Source organism: Heloderma suspectum, chromosome 11 (assembly GCF_057233095.1).
Source record: "Heloderma suspectum isolate Gila_16-S chromosome 11, 16-S_ref, whole genome shotgun sequence".
Lineage (NCBI taxonomy): Eukaryota > Metazoa > Chordata > Lepidosauria > Squamata > Helodermatidae > Heloderma > Heloderma suspectum.
This window is the reverse complement of record NC_139468.1, coordinates 24,932,563-24,950,792: the sequence shown is the minus strand read 5'-3', so window position 1 is coordinate 24,950,792 and position 18,230 is coordinate 24,932,563. Positions and strand designations below refer to the sequence as shown.

Sequence of the window (18,230 nt, the reverse complement as noted above, 5' to 3'; positions counted from 1 at the left end):
CTCTTTCAAAGCCTTTCCTTCATGTGTATGGCTTGTTCACACATACTTGTTCAATTACATCAAGTGAATGCATATGTAAACATGCAAAAGCCAGTGACAGACCTTCTATATTGCCTTGCCTCACCCCAAAGTCAGTGCTCATCAGTGGAGCTAGTTCACACATTCACCTGCCCATCATTGTGTATACCTGCTTGAATGGGAGCTGGAGAGAAACAGATTGCCAGTTGGGATGCAGCCAAGGAAGGAGACCATAAATCTGAGTTTCTGCAGCTGGGTGGCAAGATGGAGCCTTGTGTGGGCTCCAGGAGTTTGCTGTTGGTCGGGGGGAAGGTGTCCGAGTGCTTGTCTGCTCCCCCATGCTCATCTTGTATATTCATTTATAAGAAATGTTTAACAACAAACCTCTCTAGTCCCCCGTATACACTCTTTACAAAGAGACTGATCCTGTAGTAGCAACGGCCTTTGGTGGAACTGATCACTGCTTGAAGAAGTGGTAAGTGTGGCACAACTATCTTTGATAAAACCTGCAAAATATCAATGACAGACTACTTCCATATAGTAAATGCAGCTGGGATAACCAAATTAAGTGTTTATTTTAGCTAATATCAAATTAATTTTACGAACAAATAATATTAGGCATCTTTGTTAATGTGGTAGCAGCAGAATAAGCTACAGGTGGTCATATCAAGCTGCTGTAACAAACATCCACAACTTCGATTCCCTAAAACATGCTTTCATAACCAAAGTACTAGCAAAAAAGAGAGTGCTTGCAGTTAATTTTTCCCCCAAAATATTAAATACAAAAGAAAAACATCAGTAAGTTTTAGTAATGAGGCAAAAATATGTTCCAGAAACTTTATTACACACTGTACAAAAAATATTGCACTTTTAGATCAGATAATAAATATATACAAAAGTATATTACATGTGTTTTAATTTAAAAAAAACAGTATAAACAAACAAGACATATGACTGATTTAAAGTCTTGGGCAGTGATCCAGTCAAGTTAACCGCTTTAAAGTCTACTGAACTGAATGGAAGAGAGAAGCACTGGCTCTCCACTCCCATTAACATCAATGTGTCTTAAAGGAACAGTTTATATATCCGAGCAGAATCAAATCCTGATGTTTTCCCTATTGTAACACTTCAGTTTGCAAATGGGAGGACTGCATTTTTAGAAGACTTTCTCCCATGTTAAAAACTCCCTGCATATAGAAAGCTAGCATGTTGAGCAGGGTTTAGCTCAGCCTTCTCCAGGCACTGTATTTTTCTAGGTGTGGGGAGCTGTTTTTATCTTTTTCCCCCATAGTGAACATTCAAGCATGCAATCCTCTCACCCCCCAAAAAACTTTGCCCCTTGATTCTACTGACCATCAACTGGCCCAAGATGCTTAATTCCAATGTCATAATTGGGTTATATCCCTTCTTTACAGTCAGCCAAGGACATCGTTTCCCATGTTAAAAGTTTTCTGTACAGTAGCACTAATTTGTCAGTGAGGCAAAACCAAAAAGCATGGTGCATTAATTTTTTTTCTAATACAGTCTGGACAGAAACAAAATCTTGGGTGTTGGTTTTCTGACCTTTTACTAGAGGGTCCCAATTAACAAAATATGCCTTTTGGCACACATGAGAGCACAGGAGTTGCAAATGAAAAAGCAAGCAGATTAAAAAACAAACGGAACAAACAGGACATCTTCTGCTGCAGAATTAACGATGTAAGAATTACCCTGGTAGCTCAGACCAAAGATTCCATTAATCTTGCACCCTGCTTCTAAACAGTGGCCAAATACTCCTGGGAAATGTACAAGCAGGGCATGAAGGCAGCAATCTACCCCGGTTGTCCACATCATCCAGTATTCAGAGCCAGGCTACCTCTGAAGCTGAGGTTTCTACAGAGCTTTTGTGGCTAATAACCACTGGTGGGCTATTAATTTGTCTAATCACCTTGCAAAGGGCCATAGCTCAGTGGTAGAGACACCTGTTTTGCATGCAGAGGGTCCCAGATTTGATCCATGGCATCTCCAGGCAGGGCTGGGAAAAGCCCCCTGCCTGGATCCCTGGAGAGCCACTGCCAGTCTGTGTAGACCAGTCTTCCCCAACCTGATGCCCCCCTCCAGATGTTTTGACTACAACTCCCAACATTCTTCACCATTAGTCATGCTGGCTTGGGCTGATGGGCGTTGAAGTCAGGGTTAGCGTCAAGGGTAGGCATGCTCGGGCACCTGCCAAGGACCCACACCCCAGCAGGGTCCCACTGACAAGATCTCCCTGGAGTTACTCCTCTTCATCACTGCAACCTGCCTGTTCACCTGCCCCTCACTCTGGCCTGGACAACAGTGATGGTGAGGAGGAGGAGCAGGAGATGCCCCTGCCTGCTGGCTCATTGGCTATCTGTCAAGCAAGCAAGTGGGAGCAACGATGAGAAAGAGGATGAGGAGCAACAGCAGCTGGTGACAATGGTAATGAGAAGGTAGACTCACTGCGGAAAGGGGACTGTTGAGGGTGTTTTGCCCAAGGGCCCACAAAATCCTAGAGCTGGCACTGGTTGAACATCTGGAGGGCATCAGGTTTGGGAAGGCTGGTGTAGACAATACTGAGCTAGATGGACCAATGAACATGGTGTGAGGAGGCTTCCGGTGTTCCTAGCCATCCAAGACATGGCTACCACCACTTATCGTGACAACCATTCCACAAGTTAATCATGTACTGCATGTAGACGGGCTTTCTTTTCTGTCCTAACCCTACCATCTATCAATTTTACTGGGTGAACGTAAATACCAATGTTCTGGAAGTGGGACTAAGAAACACCTCCCCTCAATCCATGCATAATTTTATAAACATCTATTGTGCCGCTCTGTTATGATTTCCTCCCCCACCCCCACCTGAACTAAAGAACCTCAGAGAGCCTCCCCTCTTAGGGGAGTTCAAGTTCGAACTTCTTGATTATTTTGGTTGTTCTTTTCAGTACCTTTTTCCAACTCTAGTTTTTCCTTTTTGAGACAGGGGTGACCAGAACTGTACAGTTTATTTCAAATGTGGCTGCCTTCATTTCTATTTCATATTGTTTGTATTTTTCAAGAATCAAAACCCACCTTTTTCTGCCAGACCTTACGCTCTTTGTATGGCAGAAAAGAGCTACTTGAGGATGTCGTTCTGAGAATTGACGAGCATGCAATAACTCTAAATGCATAATAGTCAGGATGGATGAAAACCAAATGAAACTGATACTTAACATATGTCTGTCTTAATATATAACAGCTCTTTCTGTTTGTTTGGAGGGAAGGGGGAGTTCCCCTTCCAATGAATGGAAAAATATAGAACACTTCTTCAAGGGCAATCCAGCCTGACAGATGCTTTTGGCCAGATAACTGTTCTCATTCCCATCTGACCAAGTAGAAAAGAACAGTTCTCAAACATAAAACCCACATTCCAAGCTCCCGTGTAGAAACCTCGAATCCAATTTTATATTTGACTAATCATGCCCTAGCTTTGATCAGATTCCAACGAGAGTAAAATGGAAGTGTGGGACCCCCCCCCCCAAATGACGCCTCATTGATTCAGAAACAATTGCATGCCAGTCTGAAAATTGTAATGGCAGGTACATTGCCTTTTACTGCAAGCACTTAAACGGAGGAAGGAAAATGAACTTGTGATCCATCTGACAGCTAATCTCAATAAAACAAGGTCTGTGATAATGTCCTTTTTGTCAAAATGTTAAGGAAATGCAGCCAAGGGGTGGGGATGGGGAATTATAGACACAAGCTGCTGTTTCCATATGTTTTGAGAATCTTAAAGTGGATCAAACTAGGAAGGCAGCTAGCAAAGCGGATTAGTTTCTACATTCCAATTCTTTCCCCCCGAAGGTCATGTATGTTAAACTCCAATTGTCTTTGTACTGCAGAGCGTATTACTTGGAGCCAATGAATTCCCCACTCTTCCAACCCCATTATCATTAAAGATGTAATGTTTTACAGACAACGGGTCATGATGATATTCTCCCTCAAAGCTTACGTTATAACAAAGGCCAGGAGAGCCGGGGGGCAGGGGGAGTAGAGGCAGAGACCAGATGGGAAAAAAATCCTGCCCAGAATATTCATATAACATTCTTTTCATCAACCCTGCGAGTTTTTTGTTGACCATCTTTATTGTACAGAGAGATCAGACTGAATCAAAGCTCTCTTCTCACGGCATCTTCACTGCGACATCATGAACTTCCCATGGAAATATAACCTTCTCCACATGACTGACAACACCTTTGTTTGTAGAGGTCTATCAAGCATAATTTTAGTTGCTTTACAAATGTACAGTAGTGAGTTGTGTCCTTGCACTCGCCTTCTGAAAAATACATTGAAATGCAACAAGAGTGAAAAAGGACAGTTACACCACCGCAGGTCAAAATAAGCGACGCTTTGATGCTAATGTTGTTTGGGGCAACACGAATGTAAGGCCTAGGTAAAATGCTAGCCTCCTCTCTCCTTGCATCTCGTGTCTTTCACAAAACTATTGTAGAGAAATCTGCAGGCTGCTTGGAGACTCATTCATGAACGAGTTGCCTTAAATAAGTATAGGTCCAGTCCACTGTCTGAGCCTAACTTGGGCGTCCTTTGGCTTTTTTAGCTCTTCAGTATCAAATTGCTTGCTGAACTGGGACAATGTCACTTAGTAATTATTTGGGAGGATGGGTTTATTTGATGGCTTAACAAGTTCATTCTAGAACTAGGCTTCGCCACTTCTCTCTAAATGCAATTTGCCACAAGTGGACCAGCAAGTTCAAAAATGGAAATAAACATTTACATACTGTCACAGGAAGTGACATTGCAGTGTCGCCAGGTCACTGGTCTCTTCCTCCAGGCACAAGACTGATCTGCTACAGGTCTTTTATTTCTCCTGTGTATGCAGCTGACTTGTCGCGACTGGAACCCACTGCCACAGTCTACAGTGCAGGGTCGCCAGGGTCCAGTCCGCCAATGCACGTCACATTTGTCTGAAGAACAGTTTCTTCGAATGGATGGTCTGCAGCAGGGGGAAGAAAAAAACAAACAAAACCAAGATGCAATTTGAGATACAGTCCAAGAGAAGACATTTTTTAGGACAGGGGTCCCCAACCCCTGCACCACGGACTGGTCCTGGTCCGTGGCCTGTTAGAAACTGGGCCGTAGTAGGGGTGTGCAAAACCCCCTTACCTTGGGTCTGCAGGGGTCCGTGGGGGGGGAGGCGATCCATCCCTCCCCCCCGGAATCCTCGCCAGCCCTGGCCGGCTCCGCTCTGCAGCAAGTCTGCGGAGCTGCCAGCCGGCTCCAGTCGCTGGTGGACTTCCGGCCGCTGGGATGCAAATGGTGTCTGCATAGCAGACGCCATTTGCGTCCCTGTTCTTCAAGTAATAGGCTACATACATCTTTATGTAGCCTATTACTGCAAAGAACAAGGACACAAATGTCAGGGTGGACACTGGGCCCATAGAATCCCAGAGTAGTCTGATTCTGAGGAAGAGCAGTCGCTCCTGGGAGAGGAGCGCGCTCCTTTTTCCCAGGGCCAACAGCTGATGGGGATTCCTCCCACCAGCATTCCTAGCTTAGATAGCAGTCCTGGGAGTGACAGAGCGTGGGAAGCAGACTTGATGGATGCGTGATGCCGACGCAAAGAGCGGCGCCAAATGGAGGGCGCAGAAAGGAGGCGTAGTGCCCAGTTGGTGAGCAAACAACAGCTGCGCCCAGAGGATCCAAGGGAAAAGGGGAGGGACTCTCCCTAGTCCTTACGTTCAGGGGTCTGCCAGTAATTCCCTTTCAAACGGGGACCAACTGTTCCAACTTAGGGCATAGGTATTCTGCTGCTCATATCTAGTTGCTAACGGTAGAGTTGTTAAGTTGTAAAAGAGGAATAAAGCTTTGAAATGAATCCATTTGTCTGTGTCTGGACTTGGCTACTGGATTAGACTGAGAGAGGCCTCCAAGGAGCCCTTGACAGCAAATGGTGTCCGCTATGCGGACGCCATTTGCATCCCAGCAGCCAGAAGTCCGCTGCAAAACCATCCCCCCCGGTCCATGGAAAAATTGTATTCCACGAAACTGGTCCCTGGTGCCAAAAATGTTGGGGACTGCTGCTTTAGGACATATCTCCATTACAACATAATAGAAGCCTACAGCCAAAACAATCAGCTGGTTAGTTCTAGCCAACACGTGAAAGTCAGCCTCACAACCACCGCACTCTGCTTCTCGGCCCTCGTGGTGCTCTAAGGGTCATCACGTCACGATGCTGCACCGTTGTCAGTAAAAGCCACAATGGGTAGAATTCTTCACCTCAAGGTCTAGATGAATGATTGCTATTTTTCAAGTGGGGGCCTTTCCTGGGCTATGAGCGACCTCTTCTCTCTGCGTCCCTGGTCAAGCAGTGCCGCTGTGTGCACTGGACCTGGTTGGAGGCCTTGGAGGGCCTCTCCTCCCGTTCCCCTGCACACCACCCCAGCTGTCAGGGTGGAAACTGAGCCGATAGAACCCCAGAGCAGTTCTGATTCTGAGGAGGATCAGCAATCTATGGGAGAGGAGCCAGCTCATCCCTCACAGGCACAGCAGCTGGCAGAGATTCCTCCTGCCGGCATTCCTGAGATAGTGATCCTGGCAGTGAGAAAGTGCGGGAGGGGGGCTTGCTAGATGCTCAACGCAGACGCAGGGAGCGACGAGAGATGGAGATCGCGGAAAGGAGGCGTAGTGCCCGTTTGGCGTGCAAGCAACGGCCACCTCCCATGGACCCAAGGGAAAGAGGAAGGATCTTTCCCTAGCCCATAAGTTCAGGGTCTTCAAGTGATTCTCCTTCAAACGGGGATCAACTGCCTACCCGGAGCATAGACTACTCTGCTCTTCATTGCTTAGTCACTGGTGATTAGCATCTGAAAGAGTCATTAAGGTGTAAAAGGATTAAAGCCTTGAAAAGAATCCTTTCGTCTGTGTCTTGAGTTGGCTATTGGAGTGTACTGAAAGAGGCTGCTAGGGCATTCCTGACACCAGCAAGGCCTCAATTTGTCACCTGGCAGGCAAATTCTGACAGGCCTGGGCTAGGGCCAGGACATCTTGCTTTCTCCTGTGGCTATCCAGGTGAAAAGCTGCAACGATTCAGCCAACGAATGCCAACAGGACAATCCTTCACTCTCCTCTCCTTGCTCCCATGTCTTGTGGCCCATGAAGTTTCTCAAGCCCCATAATTAAAGGAGCACTGCCTTAGGTACAGGGAGTCAAAATGAGGGAGTCACTAAATCAGAAAATAAGCTGGCCCGAACACTGCTCCACATGACGGCAACTTGATTTTTCTTGTTTTGGGTTACAAAATGTATCTAGACTTAGAATCAGGCTTCATAGAAATCAACAGGAATTATGTTCAAGTAAATGTTCTTAGGATTGTTAGTAGCAGCTGGTAGAGTAGTCACAGTCCTTTAAGTAGACTGGCTCTTTTCCCTAGGATTGTCTCCAGTATAGAGAGGTGGTAGTGGGGAAAGCCTCATCTGTTCATTTCTGCCTATCATACCATTCCTAAAGGCGGGGGCGGGGGGGCTGTTTTAAATTTTCTTAGGGATGATCTACATCAGACTTCCCCAACCTGATGTCCTCCAGATGTGTTGGACTACAACACCCCGCATTCCTGTCCTGCTGGCTGCAGCTGATGGGACTTAAAGCCCAACATCTGGAGGGCACCGGGTTGCGGAAGACTGGCCTACAGTGACCCCATAACAGCTCCCTGGGGTTATCTGATCCTGACCCAGAGTGGAAGGTGTGGCAAACAACCACATCTAGCGGACTAACAGATGTGGAGGTGGCTGACCGCCATTTTCTCAGTGACATCTAGTAAAAGAAGTGCATGGCATGCTGTCTGCTGAAAGAAAAGAAAGCAAAAGAAAAAGCTAAGATTTGCCAAGGGCAATTCCTTCCGGTGGCACTGTACCTTCTCCTGTCATCACACAGTGAGTTCGATCCCATAGATCCATTTCGATACTGGCACTGAACCAGACGGTGCTGTAGGCCCATTCCATGGCCCGTGCAGGGGCCAGTGCACTGAAAAGAAAGGTGAGAAGCAGCATCGATGAGAAAGGCAAAGATCTGCATCTCCCCGTGCAAGCTGCAAAGAATTTAAACTTGTCAAGATATCGGAGCCCCCGGCCCACCTCTATCCTGCTCTCTCACGTGTAGTACAAATGCCAAGAAGTGATCATATTAATGACTACAGCCTATTTCCATACAGAAGCTTGGATGCATCCACCCACCCCTGACACAGGAGCGGGTTCTTAATCAATCCCAGTGGGTTTTATGGGACAAAGAGCATTAATTACAATCTGGGATACAGCTGAGAGGCAACAAATCCTGATGTTCACCACAGACACTGTGAGCACAAGGGGCAGGATTAGCTCATGGGAACACAGGGAGTTGCCTTATGCCAAGTCCAACCATAGGTCCATTTAGCTCAGTATCATCTACGCCAGTGGAGGCTGGTGGCTCTGGTCAGTGGAGCGGTGACTCCGCTCTGGGTTTCAGTCAGAATTCTAAAGGAGCTCTCCATGGTGCAAAGCGTTCTGAATGAGTTCTGGCTGGTTCTGACTGAAACCCAGAGCGGAGCCACTGCCCCACTGACATCGGAGCCACCAGCCACCACTGGTTTATGCTGACTGGCAGTGGCTGTCCAGGGTGTCAGATGGAGGTCTCTCCCAGCCAGGGATTGAACCGGGGACCATTTATTATTATTACATGTATATCCTGCCTTTTTTCCTCCAAGGAACCCAAGGCGGCGTACATGATCCTCCTCCTCTCCATTTCATCCTCACAACAACCCTGAGAGGTAGTTTAGGCTGAGATGCAGTGACTGCCCTAAGTCACACAGTCAGCTTCATGGCCTAGTGGGGACTAGAACCCGGATCTCCTGAATCCCAGTCCAACATTCTAACCACTACACCACACTGGCTCTCACTTTGCATGCAAATATGTACTCTGCTACTAACCTACAATCCTTCCCCAGCACTGTCCCTGAGTGGATCTTTATTTTCAACCACAGAAGTAAATGGTTGCAATTAAGCGAGGGGGGGGGGGCATCCAAAACCTGTCGCTCCAATTCTGACAGTGACCCCATGGAAAGATGCAAGGGAGGGGCCAGCCAGGGCCCCATGCCCCCCTTTTCAAACAACCTGCTGCAAAACCCCTATTGCCACAAAGACGGCTCAACCTCACCCATCTTTGTGCAAAGGTGAGGAACCTGTAGCCTTCCAGATGTGATTACACTCCAAACCCCATCAGCTCCAGACAGCATGGCCAATGGTCAGAAATGATGGGAATTATAGTCCAACGACATCTCGAAAGTAACAGATTCCCCACCCATGGCTTTGTAGCTGAAAATCGGGGGGGCGGGGGCGGATACACGGCAACATTCAGAGGACCCAGACATGTCTCAAAGGCTGCCAGTTGATGAACCCCAGAACAAGGACTCTGGCTCTGATTTACTGCATGCCTTTTATACCTCTGCCAAACTGTTGAACAGCGAGTATCTGTTTAAGTTCTATGCTGGATTAGTCTCTTCCCAGGTGTCAAGGGCTCCTTGGAGGGCTCTCAGTCTAATCCAGTAGCCAAGTCCAGACACAGACAAAGGGACTCTTTTCAAAGCTTTATTCTTCTTTTACAACTTAACAGCTCTACAGGTAGCAACTAGATCTGAGCAGCAGCATCCCTATGCCCTAAGTTAGAACAGTTGGTCCCCGTTTGAAGGGCAATTACTGGCAGACCCCGGAATATAAGGACTAGGGAGAATCCCTCCCCTTTTCCCTTGGATCCTCTGGGCGAAACCGTTCTTTGAGCGCCAACCGGGCGCTACGCCTCCTTTCCGCGCTCTCCATTTGGCGCCGCTCTCTGCATCTGCGCCGCGCATCTAACCAGTCTGCTATCAGTGCTGGGTCACTCCCTGGACTGCTTTCTAATCTAGGAATGTGGGTGGGAGGAATCTCTGGCAGCTGCGGGCCCTGGGAAAAAGGGGCGCGCTCCTCTCCCAGGAGCGACTGCTCTTCCTCCGAATCAGAACTACTCTGGGATTCTATGGGCTCAGTGTCCACCCTGACACCAGGTATATTTTCTAAGCATGCCTACCTATGTCACCTTCGGACAAAGTCTTGGCTTTAGGCCAGGAAAAGCTGGGTCCCAGCTCCCACATAGCCATGAAGCTCTTTCAGTGTATTTATTTAGTGACTGATTTTTAAAATGCCCATCCCGCCTTTCAGTTTTGCAAACTTCCAAGGCAGCTTCCAAAGTCAGCAAAACATAAAGTGGTATTAAAAACAATGTTCAAAACACAAAACAACACGAGACGCTTGAGACAGTCACTCACGTACCTCACAGGGTTGTTGTGAGGCTGGTATGCGCTGCAGCCCTGGGCTCCTTGGGGGAAGGGTGAGATATGAATGTGAGCAGTGGTTGCGTATTACACTGTGCTGCTGGGCAGTCTTCATTCAGTCAACGGGGCATGTGCAGAAAGCCCCATGGGAGGTTGTGCGGAGCGGCATCACTGGTGCTGATTACAGATGAGCCCCCCTATTAATTAAATTACCTGGCCCCATGGATGAATGATCCATTCCATGCACAAATGGCCCACACAGGGTTTCTTTTCCAAAGGGCGCTCCTTGTGTGCGCAAGCGCCCAGAGGCAGTGTCACGGCAGCACCGTTGGCTTTGACTTGCTTGCAGAATCTCTGCCGCTGACGAAACCCATTGCCGCATGAAGCAGAACATTCAGACCAGGCACTTGTGGCCCAGCTGAAGAGGGCAAATGAAAAAAAAAGTGAGGCACACAAGAAACGCCATACCCCAAACTAGTTGTGATTTAATTTAATTTAATTTTAAAGTAAATGAGTTAGTCACTGCAACTCACGGGATGTCCAGAGTCAATGAAGGCTATGCTGTGCTCAACGGCTCCATCTTCAGTAGTCGTGAGTGCTATGTGCTACCTTACATAGAGAGGCCGTGCAATGCCTGCCTCTAAGGGCCATGGAATATTGATTTGTTTGCCTCTGTGGTGAACGCGCCCTGCCCCTCCTCATCTTAGTTATTAAAAACAGGGAAACACCACAGCACTATGTCTCCGAATGCTGCCACGTTTGTGGGATTCCCAGAGGCACCCTGCTGGCCCCGGAGGAATCAGGATGCTGAATCAGAGAGGCCTTTGGCCTGAATCCAGCAAGGCTCTCCTTCAGTTCTTCTGTCAGCTCATCATAAGCACAATGGGAATCTGGGCCCAGATGTACAGGATGTTGTGATGGCCACCAATTTGGATGGCTTTAAAAGGGGGTTGGACAAATTCCTGGAGGAGAAGGCTATCGATGGCTACTAGTCTTGATGGCTATGTGCTACCTCCAGGACCAGAGGCAGTATGCCTGTGTGCACCCGCTGCTGGGGAACATGGGTGGGAGGGTGCTGTTGCGCTCATGCCCTGCTTGTGGGTTCCCGGTCGACAGCTGGTTGGCCACTGGGTGAATAGAATGCTGGGCTAGATGGACCTTTGGTCTGATCCAGCAGGGCTCTTCTTATGTACCTCACAGCACCAGCAATCTGGTTTAAATGTGATTCTGAATGGATGGGAACTCCTCACTGATAAGGGTTTGTGTGTTTGTGCATGCATCACATTGTTTGTTTGTGCATGCATCGCATCACATCACAGCACCAGCAATCTGTTTTAGATGTGATGCTGTCATGGAAACACGGCCTGAGTTTAGTTTCAGGAAAACCTTTGTTACACCAACTGAGTTTGTATGCTTTTTGTTATTAGACAAGGCCAATTATCTTACAGTGTGTGTTTCTTTATTTGCGTCGTCAGCCAGGAATTGAGAGCCACATTTGTGGCCCAAATTTGAATTGTCTTCATGTTTGTAATGGCTTATAGCTAAACAAATACAATTCTCTCTCTCTTTCTCTCTCTATTTTGATCGGTGGCACTAGAAGCTGTCTGTCTCAAAGCAGCTGGGGTCTAAAAAAAAAAGGCATCTCCACTTTCATAGGTAGTGTAGCTGTTATTACCAGATGCTAGGGACAAACAGCAGGTTGCCATCATGCCACGTTCACTGTGAACTTCCCTGGCATGCCTGTCTGATCACTGTAAGCGGTAGAGTAGTTGACTAGATGGACTTTGGCCTGATCTAGCAAGGTGTTAATAGGATCTTCCCTCCTGTGGCTAATATCAGTGGTATAAGGAGTATTCATTTATTTGTTAAAAGCTATGCAGCTGTAAGAAGGTCAATGTTTTTGTAATCTTTTGAGTCAGAAGTTAAAATGTGGGTGTATTTTATACCATGTCTAAGTGGGATTCGTCTTATAAAGTAAAGATGTCACGGGCACCCGACTGGGTCCGGGAGTCCGTCGTCCCCCCCGCCTGCGACTCCCGGACTGCACCCGCCAAGACGCTGACCTCACTCACACCCTGCTCGCAACCACTTGTGCCCTGCTTGCATCCTCCAGGACTCACCATGATCCCGTCTGGTGAGCACCCACCATTTTCCCGCCTTTGTTGTGTGCGCATAATGCCTCTAGTATTGTGCACACTGAGCTTTCCTGGCCCCCAAACAGCACATATTTAAATATGCACATTTTAAACTTCCTTTTTGCACACACAACAAAGGCAGGAAAATGGCGGGCGCTCATCGGATGGGATCGCGGTGAGGCTGGGCAACTCGCTGAGCTTGTGGGTGGCCTGAACGCGGGTCTGGGGGGGGAGCAGGGGCAGCACTTCTGCGGGTGGCCGGAGAACCTGAGCTGGGATGGGTTTTCACATCCCTATTAAAAAGTCATTTTTAGGTTGTAGAATTTTAACATAGATAAGTTCTTTGGACCTTTGTAATATGGAATAGGGTGTTATCCATAAGATATTATTCTTAATGTAAATGTTTTATTTGATTTTTAGCTCCTGAAGAAGGAGACATCCCCGAAACATGTAGAGCACAATACATTTTCCTTTTTCGAGCACTGGATCTTGCCTCCCCCTTCTTTGTTGTTAATATCAGTTCATCAGCTGCAGAAGCTTGCTGGTCTATGACCATGATAAAACTGATCGACTGAATGATTGACTGATCAGCTGCAGAAGGGCAGGGGTTCTTGGGACTGCAGCAGGGGAGGAAAGGGTTAACCCCCCCTCCTTCTTGCACACTGTTGTCCTGCCTACTATTAACTAAAAAGCAAACAAACCAAAAAACTGATGTGGTTTCTAAAGATGTGTTTAGCGTCACATCTAGTTTGGCCCTTAGTGTAGTATGAAAACAGCCAGAACTCATCTGAACTGAGCCTGGTTTAACATTTCTTGTGGACTCTGAGATGCAAATTGGGATTGACATATGAGAATTCGGCTTGGCTGGGGCTCTGCGGGAAACATTCAGGGGACAGGGACAGGGTTCTCTTCTCTCCCTTTCCACCTGCAGTGTGGGCCTGGCTTCCTCTTGGCTTCACAATTTGCATGACATATGCACATATCATCAGCAAACTAAATGCTGATCCAGCCATCAGTCTTTCCTCTCCCTCTCATCTGCAATTTAGCTGGCTACGTTTTTCTTTTTAAATTTATGTTAAGTGCCACATTTGTTAATTCATTTATCCATTCATCATTTGCTCTATTTAAAAATGACCGTGCAAACATTTTTTTAAGGAGTTGAAAAACTGCTTTGGAGATTGGCAGGGAGAAGTGGGTTTGTGACAGCACTGGTAGCTGCCAATACATGCCCCCCAAAGACAGATCTTTCCCATTCATTGTCCTCCCCAATTAAACCCAGCACAACCAGGCTTTTCAGACCATGTCTTGGAACAGAAGAAGAATAGCTGTTTACAAAGCTATGAAACCGCCTCTTCCACGCTTCCACCAGTACATAATTATGCATCCCATATTCTCCTGGTGGCTACATAGACTTAGCAACATTTCCATCCAAACCTTAGGAATTAGTACAAAGTGTCCTGCATCACTTTTCTATAGGCTGCAACACAGACTTTAACATCGTAGAGCAAAGTGATAGGAAATGAAAATAACTTGACAAGCTTGATGACACTTTGTAAAATAATAATAATAATAAAAAAGTATAAATATTGAAATAAGCTAGCAATTGAATGAAAATACCTGGCAGGACAATCCTGGATGTTGCAAGGGTGGTGCTTTACAATGGGCTTCTGACCCTGTTCACATAATGACTTGTTCACCTTTTGCTCCTTCATGCTCACACACAGCAGCCTTTGGAAATGGGTGCCTGAATTCCCACAAGGAGCAGAACAAGGATTCCAGTCACCAAGCTCCCACGTATATTCTGTTAAAAAGGGGAGGGGAGGGGAGAAAGCAACTGGTAAACAAGATCAAGGGCTATAGGTTGCATCTCAGATATATTGACAGCTTCAGGATACAAGGATCTGCCTTACAGTACGTCCGGCCACCAGTCCCTACAGCCCAGTATTCTCTTCTCTTTTCATAGGTCCCTCAAGATTTTCCCCAGTCTGTCCCCATCCCCCTTGAATGGAGATGCCAGGGACTGAACCTAAGACTTTGTCCATGCAAAGCTTGTTCTTAATGTACTACGAAGCTCCAGGTTTTGGGGAGCCCTTAGGCAAGACACCCTCAATGGGCCCCTCCCTTGGTGCGTCCACCTTCTCACCACCATGGTCCCCAGATGCTCTTGCTCTGCCTCCTCTTTCTCATCCTTGCTCCCACTTGCTTGCTTGACAGGCAGAGAGCCAGGGAGCAAGGAGGCAGGAGCATCTACGTCTCCTCCTTCTCACCACCACCGTTGTCTGGGCCAGAGCGAGAGGCAGGAGAACAAGCAGGTTGCACTGGTGAAGAGGAGGAGCAACTCCAGGGGGATCTTGTCAGTGGGCCCCTGCTGGGGTGTGGGCCCTTGGCAGGTGCCCTACCATGCCTACCCTTGACACTGGCCCTGACTAAGCAATGTTCCCTTTCTACTTCCTAAATACACCGTAAACAGTAGATCGGTCCCCTCGGTGGCAGTGCATACAATAAAGCTTCAAAGAATGTCAACATGTTCAGAGAGACAAACTATCCTCTGAACATGCTGAACATTGGAGATCCATGAACGGAATCTCCCACGGAGTTGTTTTTTTAATCGACTAGCAGCCATGGGGAAGGCAAGATCTGGATGAGGACAAGGGGGAGGATGGTTAACCTTTCCCCTTCTATTTTATCAATTAAAATCCTCTTCCCCACCAACCTGCTCTCTGTCCCACAGAGAGAAACACACAGGTACCACGAAGATGCCCGTATGTTTTATCTGCAGCACAAATATAAGCTGGGGATGGGCAATTTCACTGGGAAATGATATGGGAAGAGTTAAACCCACCCACTCTGGCACTGCCATCCCAATTTGACCTCCTCCACCTGGTATTATCCCCTTAAAAGCCTGCAGGAAATGCTATTCATGGATCTCCAATGTTTTCATAGAATCAGAGAATAGTAGGGTTGGAAGGGGCCTATAAGACCATTGAGTCCAACCCCCTGCTCAATGCAGGAATCCAAGTCAGAGCATCCCCGATAGATGGCTGTTCAGCTTCACCTTGAATGCCTCCAGTGTGGGAGAGCCCACTTTTGCTCATGCACACATGAGTGCAAGTACACATACACAATCCTTTTCTAAAACAAAAGAAAAAAAAATGAAATTCTAAGACATGCTCCTTCTGGATACTAATCCAGCAGAGTAAATAAGCAGATATTGTTGACTTGCTAACATGGCATATGTGTAAAAATATGTAATAAAGTAGAACCAGCGCCAACACTGTAGAACCCTACAGTTCTTGGGCCGAACCCAGTCCTCAGCATGGTGCCATCTGGAGCCCCCAATTATCAACCACGGAGCCAAAACGTGGATGTGGATGAGCAGCTTCTGCAGCAATGGGCCCTTGCAACATGGGCCCATTGGGTCCCTTGGGTCGGTGGGTCGGGGGCGGCATGGGGCTTTACGCTACCATAGAATCATAGAATAGTAGGGCTGGAAGGGGCCTACAAGGCCATCGAGTCCAACCCCCCGCTCAATGCAGGAATCCAAGTCATAATTTGGTGCTACTGTTCAGCAGACACGTCCTGCACCTAGCTCATCATATAACCTCCTAGAATCATTGCATCAAAACAAAAAGATCTGGTCTAGTTGAATAATTGCTGCTGTAATAAAGTGGAAAACAACTGCTCCCAGCCCCACCCCTCAAATTAATCCTGTAAACTAGAGAGTGATAATCTCCAGCAGTAAAGGCTGTTTTTTATTAGGCTTATGATTCAAAATCATCCCATCCTGGTTCCTCTCAGACATACTTTGAAAGATGAAGTACTATATGATGTTGACAGATTTTTAAGCAATCATGGGTGTCATGGGGGGGGGCAGGGTTTGAGAGGGGGCAGGGTTGGTCCTGTAATATCCAAGAATAATTGATCGCTCCCAGCTGTGTCTACAGTCTCTTTCCTATGGCACATAATGAATTCTTTAACTTATTGGGTTTTCAGCGTTTCCTTATTACTTCTGGCTTTCTTAAAATAATACAAAAGAGCCCTTTTCAAAGCAGAAATGGTTAAAATTTACTGAGTGCAAGTGTGACTGAAAGACTGTATTATTTATTTTGCTATGAAGACATGGCACAGGGGTGCTCCCCCCCATACCCACCGTGCAAAACCCACCTCTTTAGCAATATTTTAAACGTTTATGGTGCTTGAATAATGAACCTCCTACACAAACACACACACACACAAACACACACTTTCCCAAACCAGCTAATTCCTGGGACTGGGAAAGAAAACCCTTTGTAGAAATGCAGAACAACAATATTGATGCTGCCTCTTAAAAGAAATAAAGGAGCAGCTGCCTCCCTGGCTCCTGGCTTGGAAACTCCCCATGTTCTTGCCACCTGCTGTAAGACACTGGGGGTCTCACTAGCAGCATGAACCAAGTGCCTTGCCTTCTGTTCCGGGATGGTTCCAAGCGAGGCTTTTATTGTGCAACCTCCCTGCCTCGTTTATGGACTTTTACGAGGGGGTCCAGATGTCATCTTCAGTTTATGACCCTCCCATATTTTCCCACCACTTATTACCCCCATGAAAAATCCTTAAGGAAGGAAAGGTGGAATAGTTGCATGGTGCGTTTTTATTGGTAGCGCTAGGAGCCAACTGTCCGGAAAGCACCCTTGCTCTCTGCTGTGCTTCAGCACCACCACTGCAAATGGCCAAAGGTGGTCTTGTGAGAACCAGCTTAGCAGGGTCAGGTGACACAAGGGGCCAAGAGGGTGTCGCCTATTTCTATAAAGTTGCTGATTCCAGCCTGTCTTCTTGATCTGAGCAACTTATTGTAAGCTCAGCTGCTTCTAAATAGCCTGTCCTTACCTGCCGGACAGTAGTGTGATTATCAATTTTGGAAGTGCATGATTGACATCATGAGAGTCCCCATAGCCACACCCTCAAGGAGAGGCCAAAAATTCAGGCAACTGTGTTGGTCCATATCAATAAAACCCCTTCTAGCAGTTTTCATCTCCATCTGGAGCAGGTCTTTCATAAAGTGAATGGGTCTTAATTGCCCATTCAAGGTCAAGCCACCCCAAAATATTTTGCATTACAAGAGGGAACAATATATTGTTGCTGGGAAAATCATTTCCCCTCAGCTAGAGATGTACCAGTTTTGTAACATCCATTCTGTCTGCGTTTCGTTTCATCGTCTGCTCATTGACAGAATTGACTTTTTCCAATTTCCCAAATTCACATTTGCACAAATTCACACTTATGAAAATGCACAAATCCCCCCAAAATGTGTAAATAACCCGCCCCCCAAAAATTATGTGTGATTTTATGTGTTTTTATTTGCTACAGTAGTCATTGCCCATAACAATAAATGATTGGATTGGCACCCTCCAAAATGTGCAAATTCCCCCCAAATGCACATTGCTTTCGCCTACGGAGGAAATGCAATTTTTCAGCTGTTTTTTTTTTTTAATTTTACATACTTTCTATGACTAAAATTTGCGTAAAATTCCAGAAAGTAAAAAAAAAGCAGGTTTGCAGGTCTGAGGAATCTGTGCAGTTTGGGAAAAGTCAGTCTGATGCAGAATCTACGGGTCGAATCCATAGAAATCCGGATTCATTTGATTCCATTGCTGATTCCTCTGACATCCCTACCCTCAACTGCTGTGAGGATTGCAGCTGAGCTCAGAGGGAACAGGCAAGTTTCAGGGGAAGAGGGGCCTCAGCATCCCTGCTTATAAAAAAGA

General features: G+C 46.7%; 1 protein-coding gene across 1 annotated transcript in view; it reads right to left on the bottom strand.

Annotated features, from left to right (window-relative positions):
• Nucleotides 1-575: 575 nt before the first annotated feature.
• Nucleotides 576-18,230, bottom strand: part of ADAMTSL3 (ADAMTS like 3) — a 415,333-nt gene continuing 397,678 nt past the window's right edge. The window contains exons 27-31 of the mRNA XM_084817237.1: nt 14,107-14,290; nt 10,568-10,772; nt 7,931-8,040; nt 4,800-5,014; nt 576-4,336 (exon numbers count right to left, since the gene is read on the bottom strand). Coding sequence (XP_084673363.1) covers nt 4,206-4,336; nt 4,800-5,014; nt 7,931-8,040; nt 10,568-10,772; nt 14,107-14,290 — 845 coding nt within the window. The 3' untranslated portion in view covers nt 576-4,205. The remainder of the gene's footprint in view (nt 4,337-4,799; nt 5,015-7,930; nt 8,041-10,567; nt 10,773-14,106; nt 14,291-18,230) is intronic.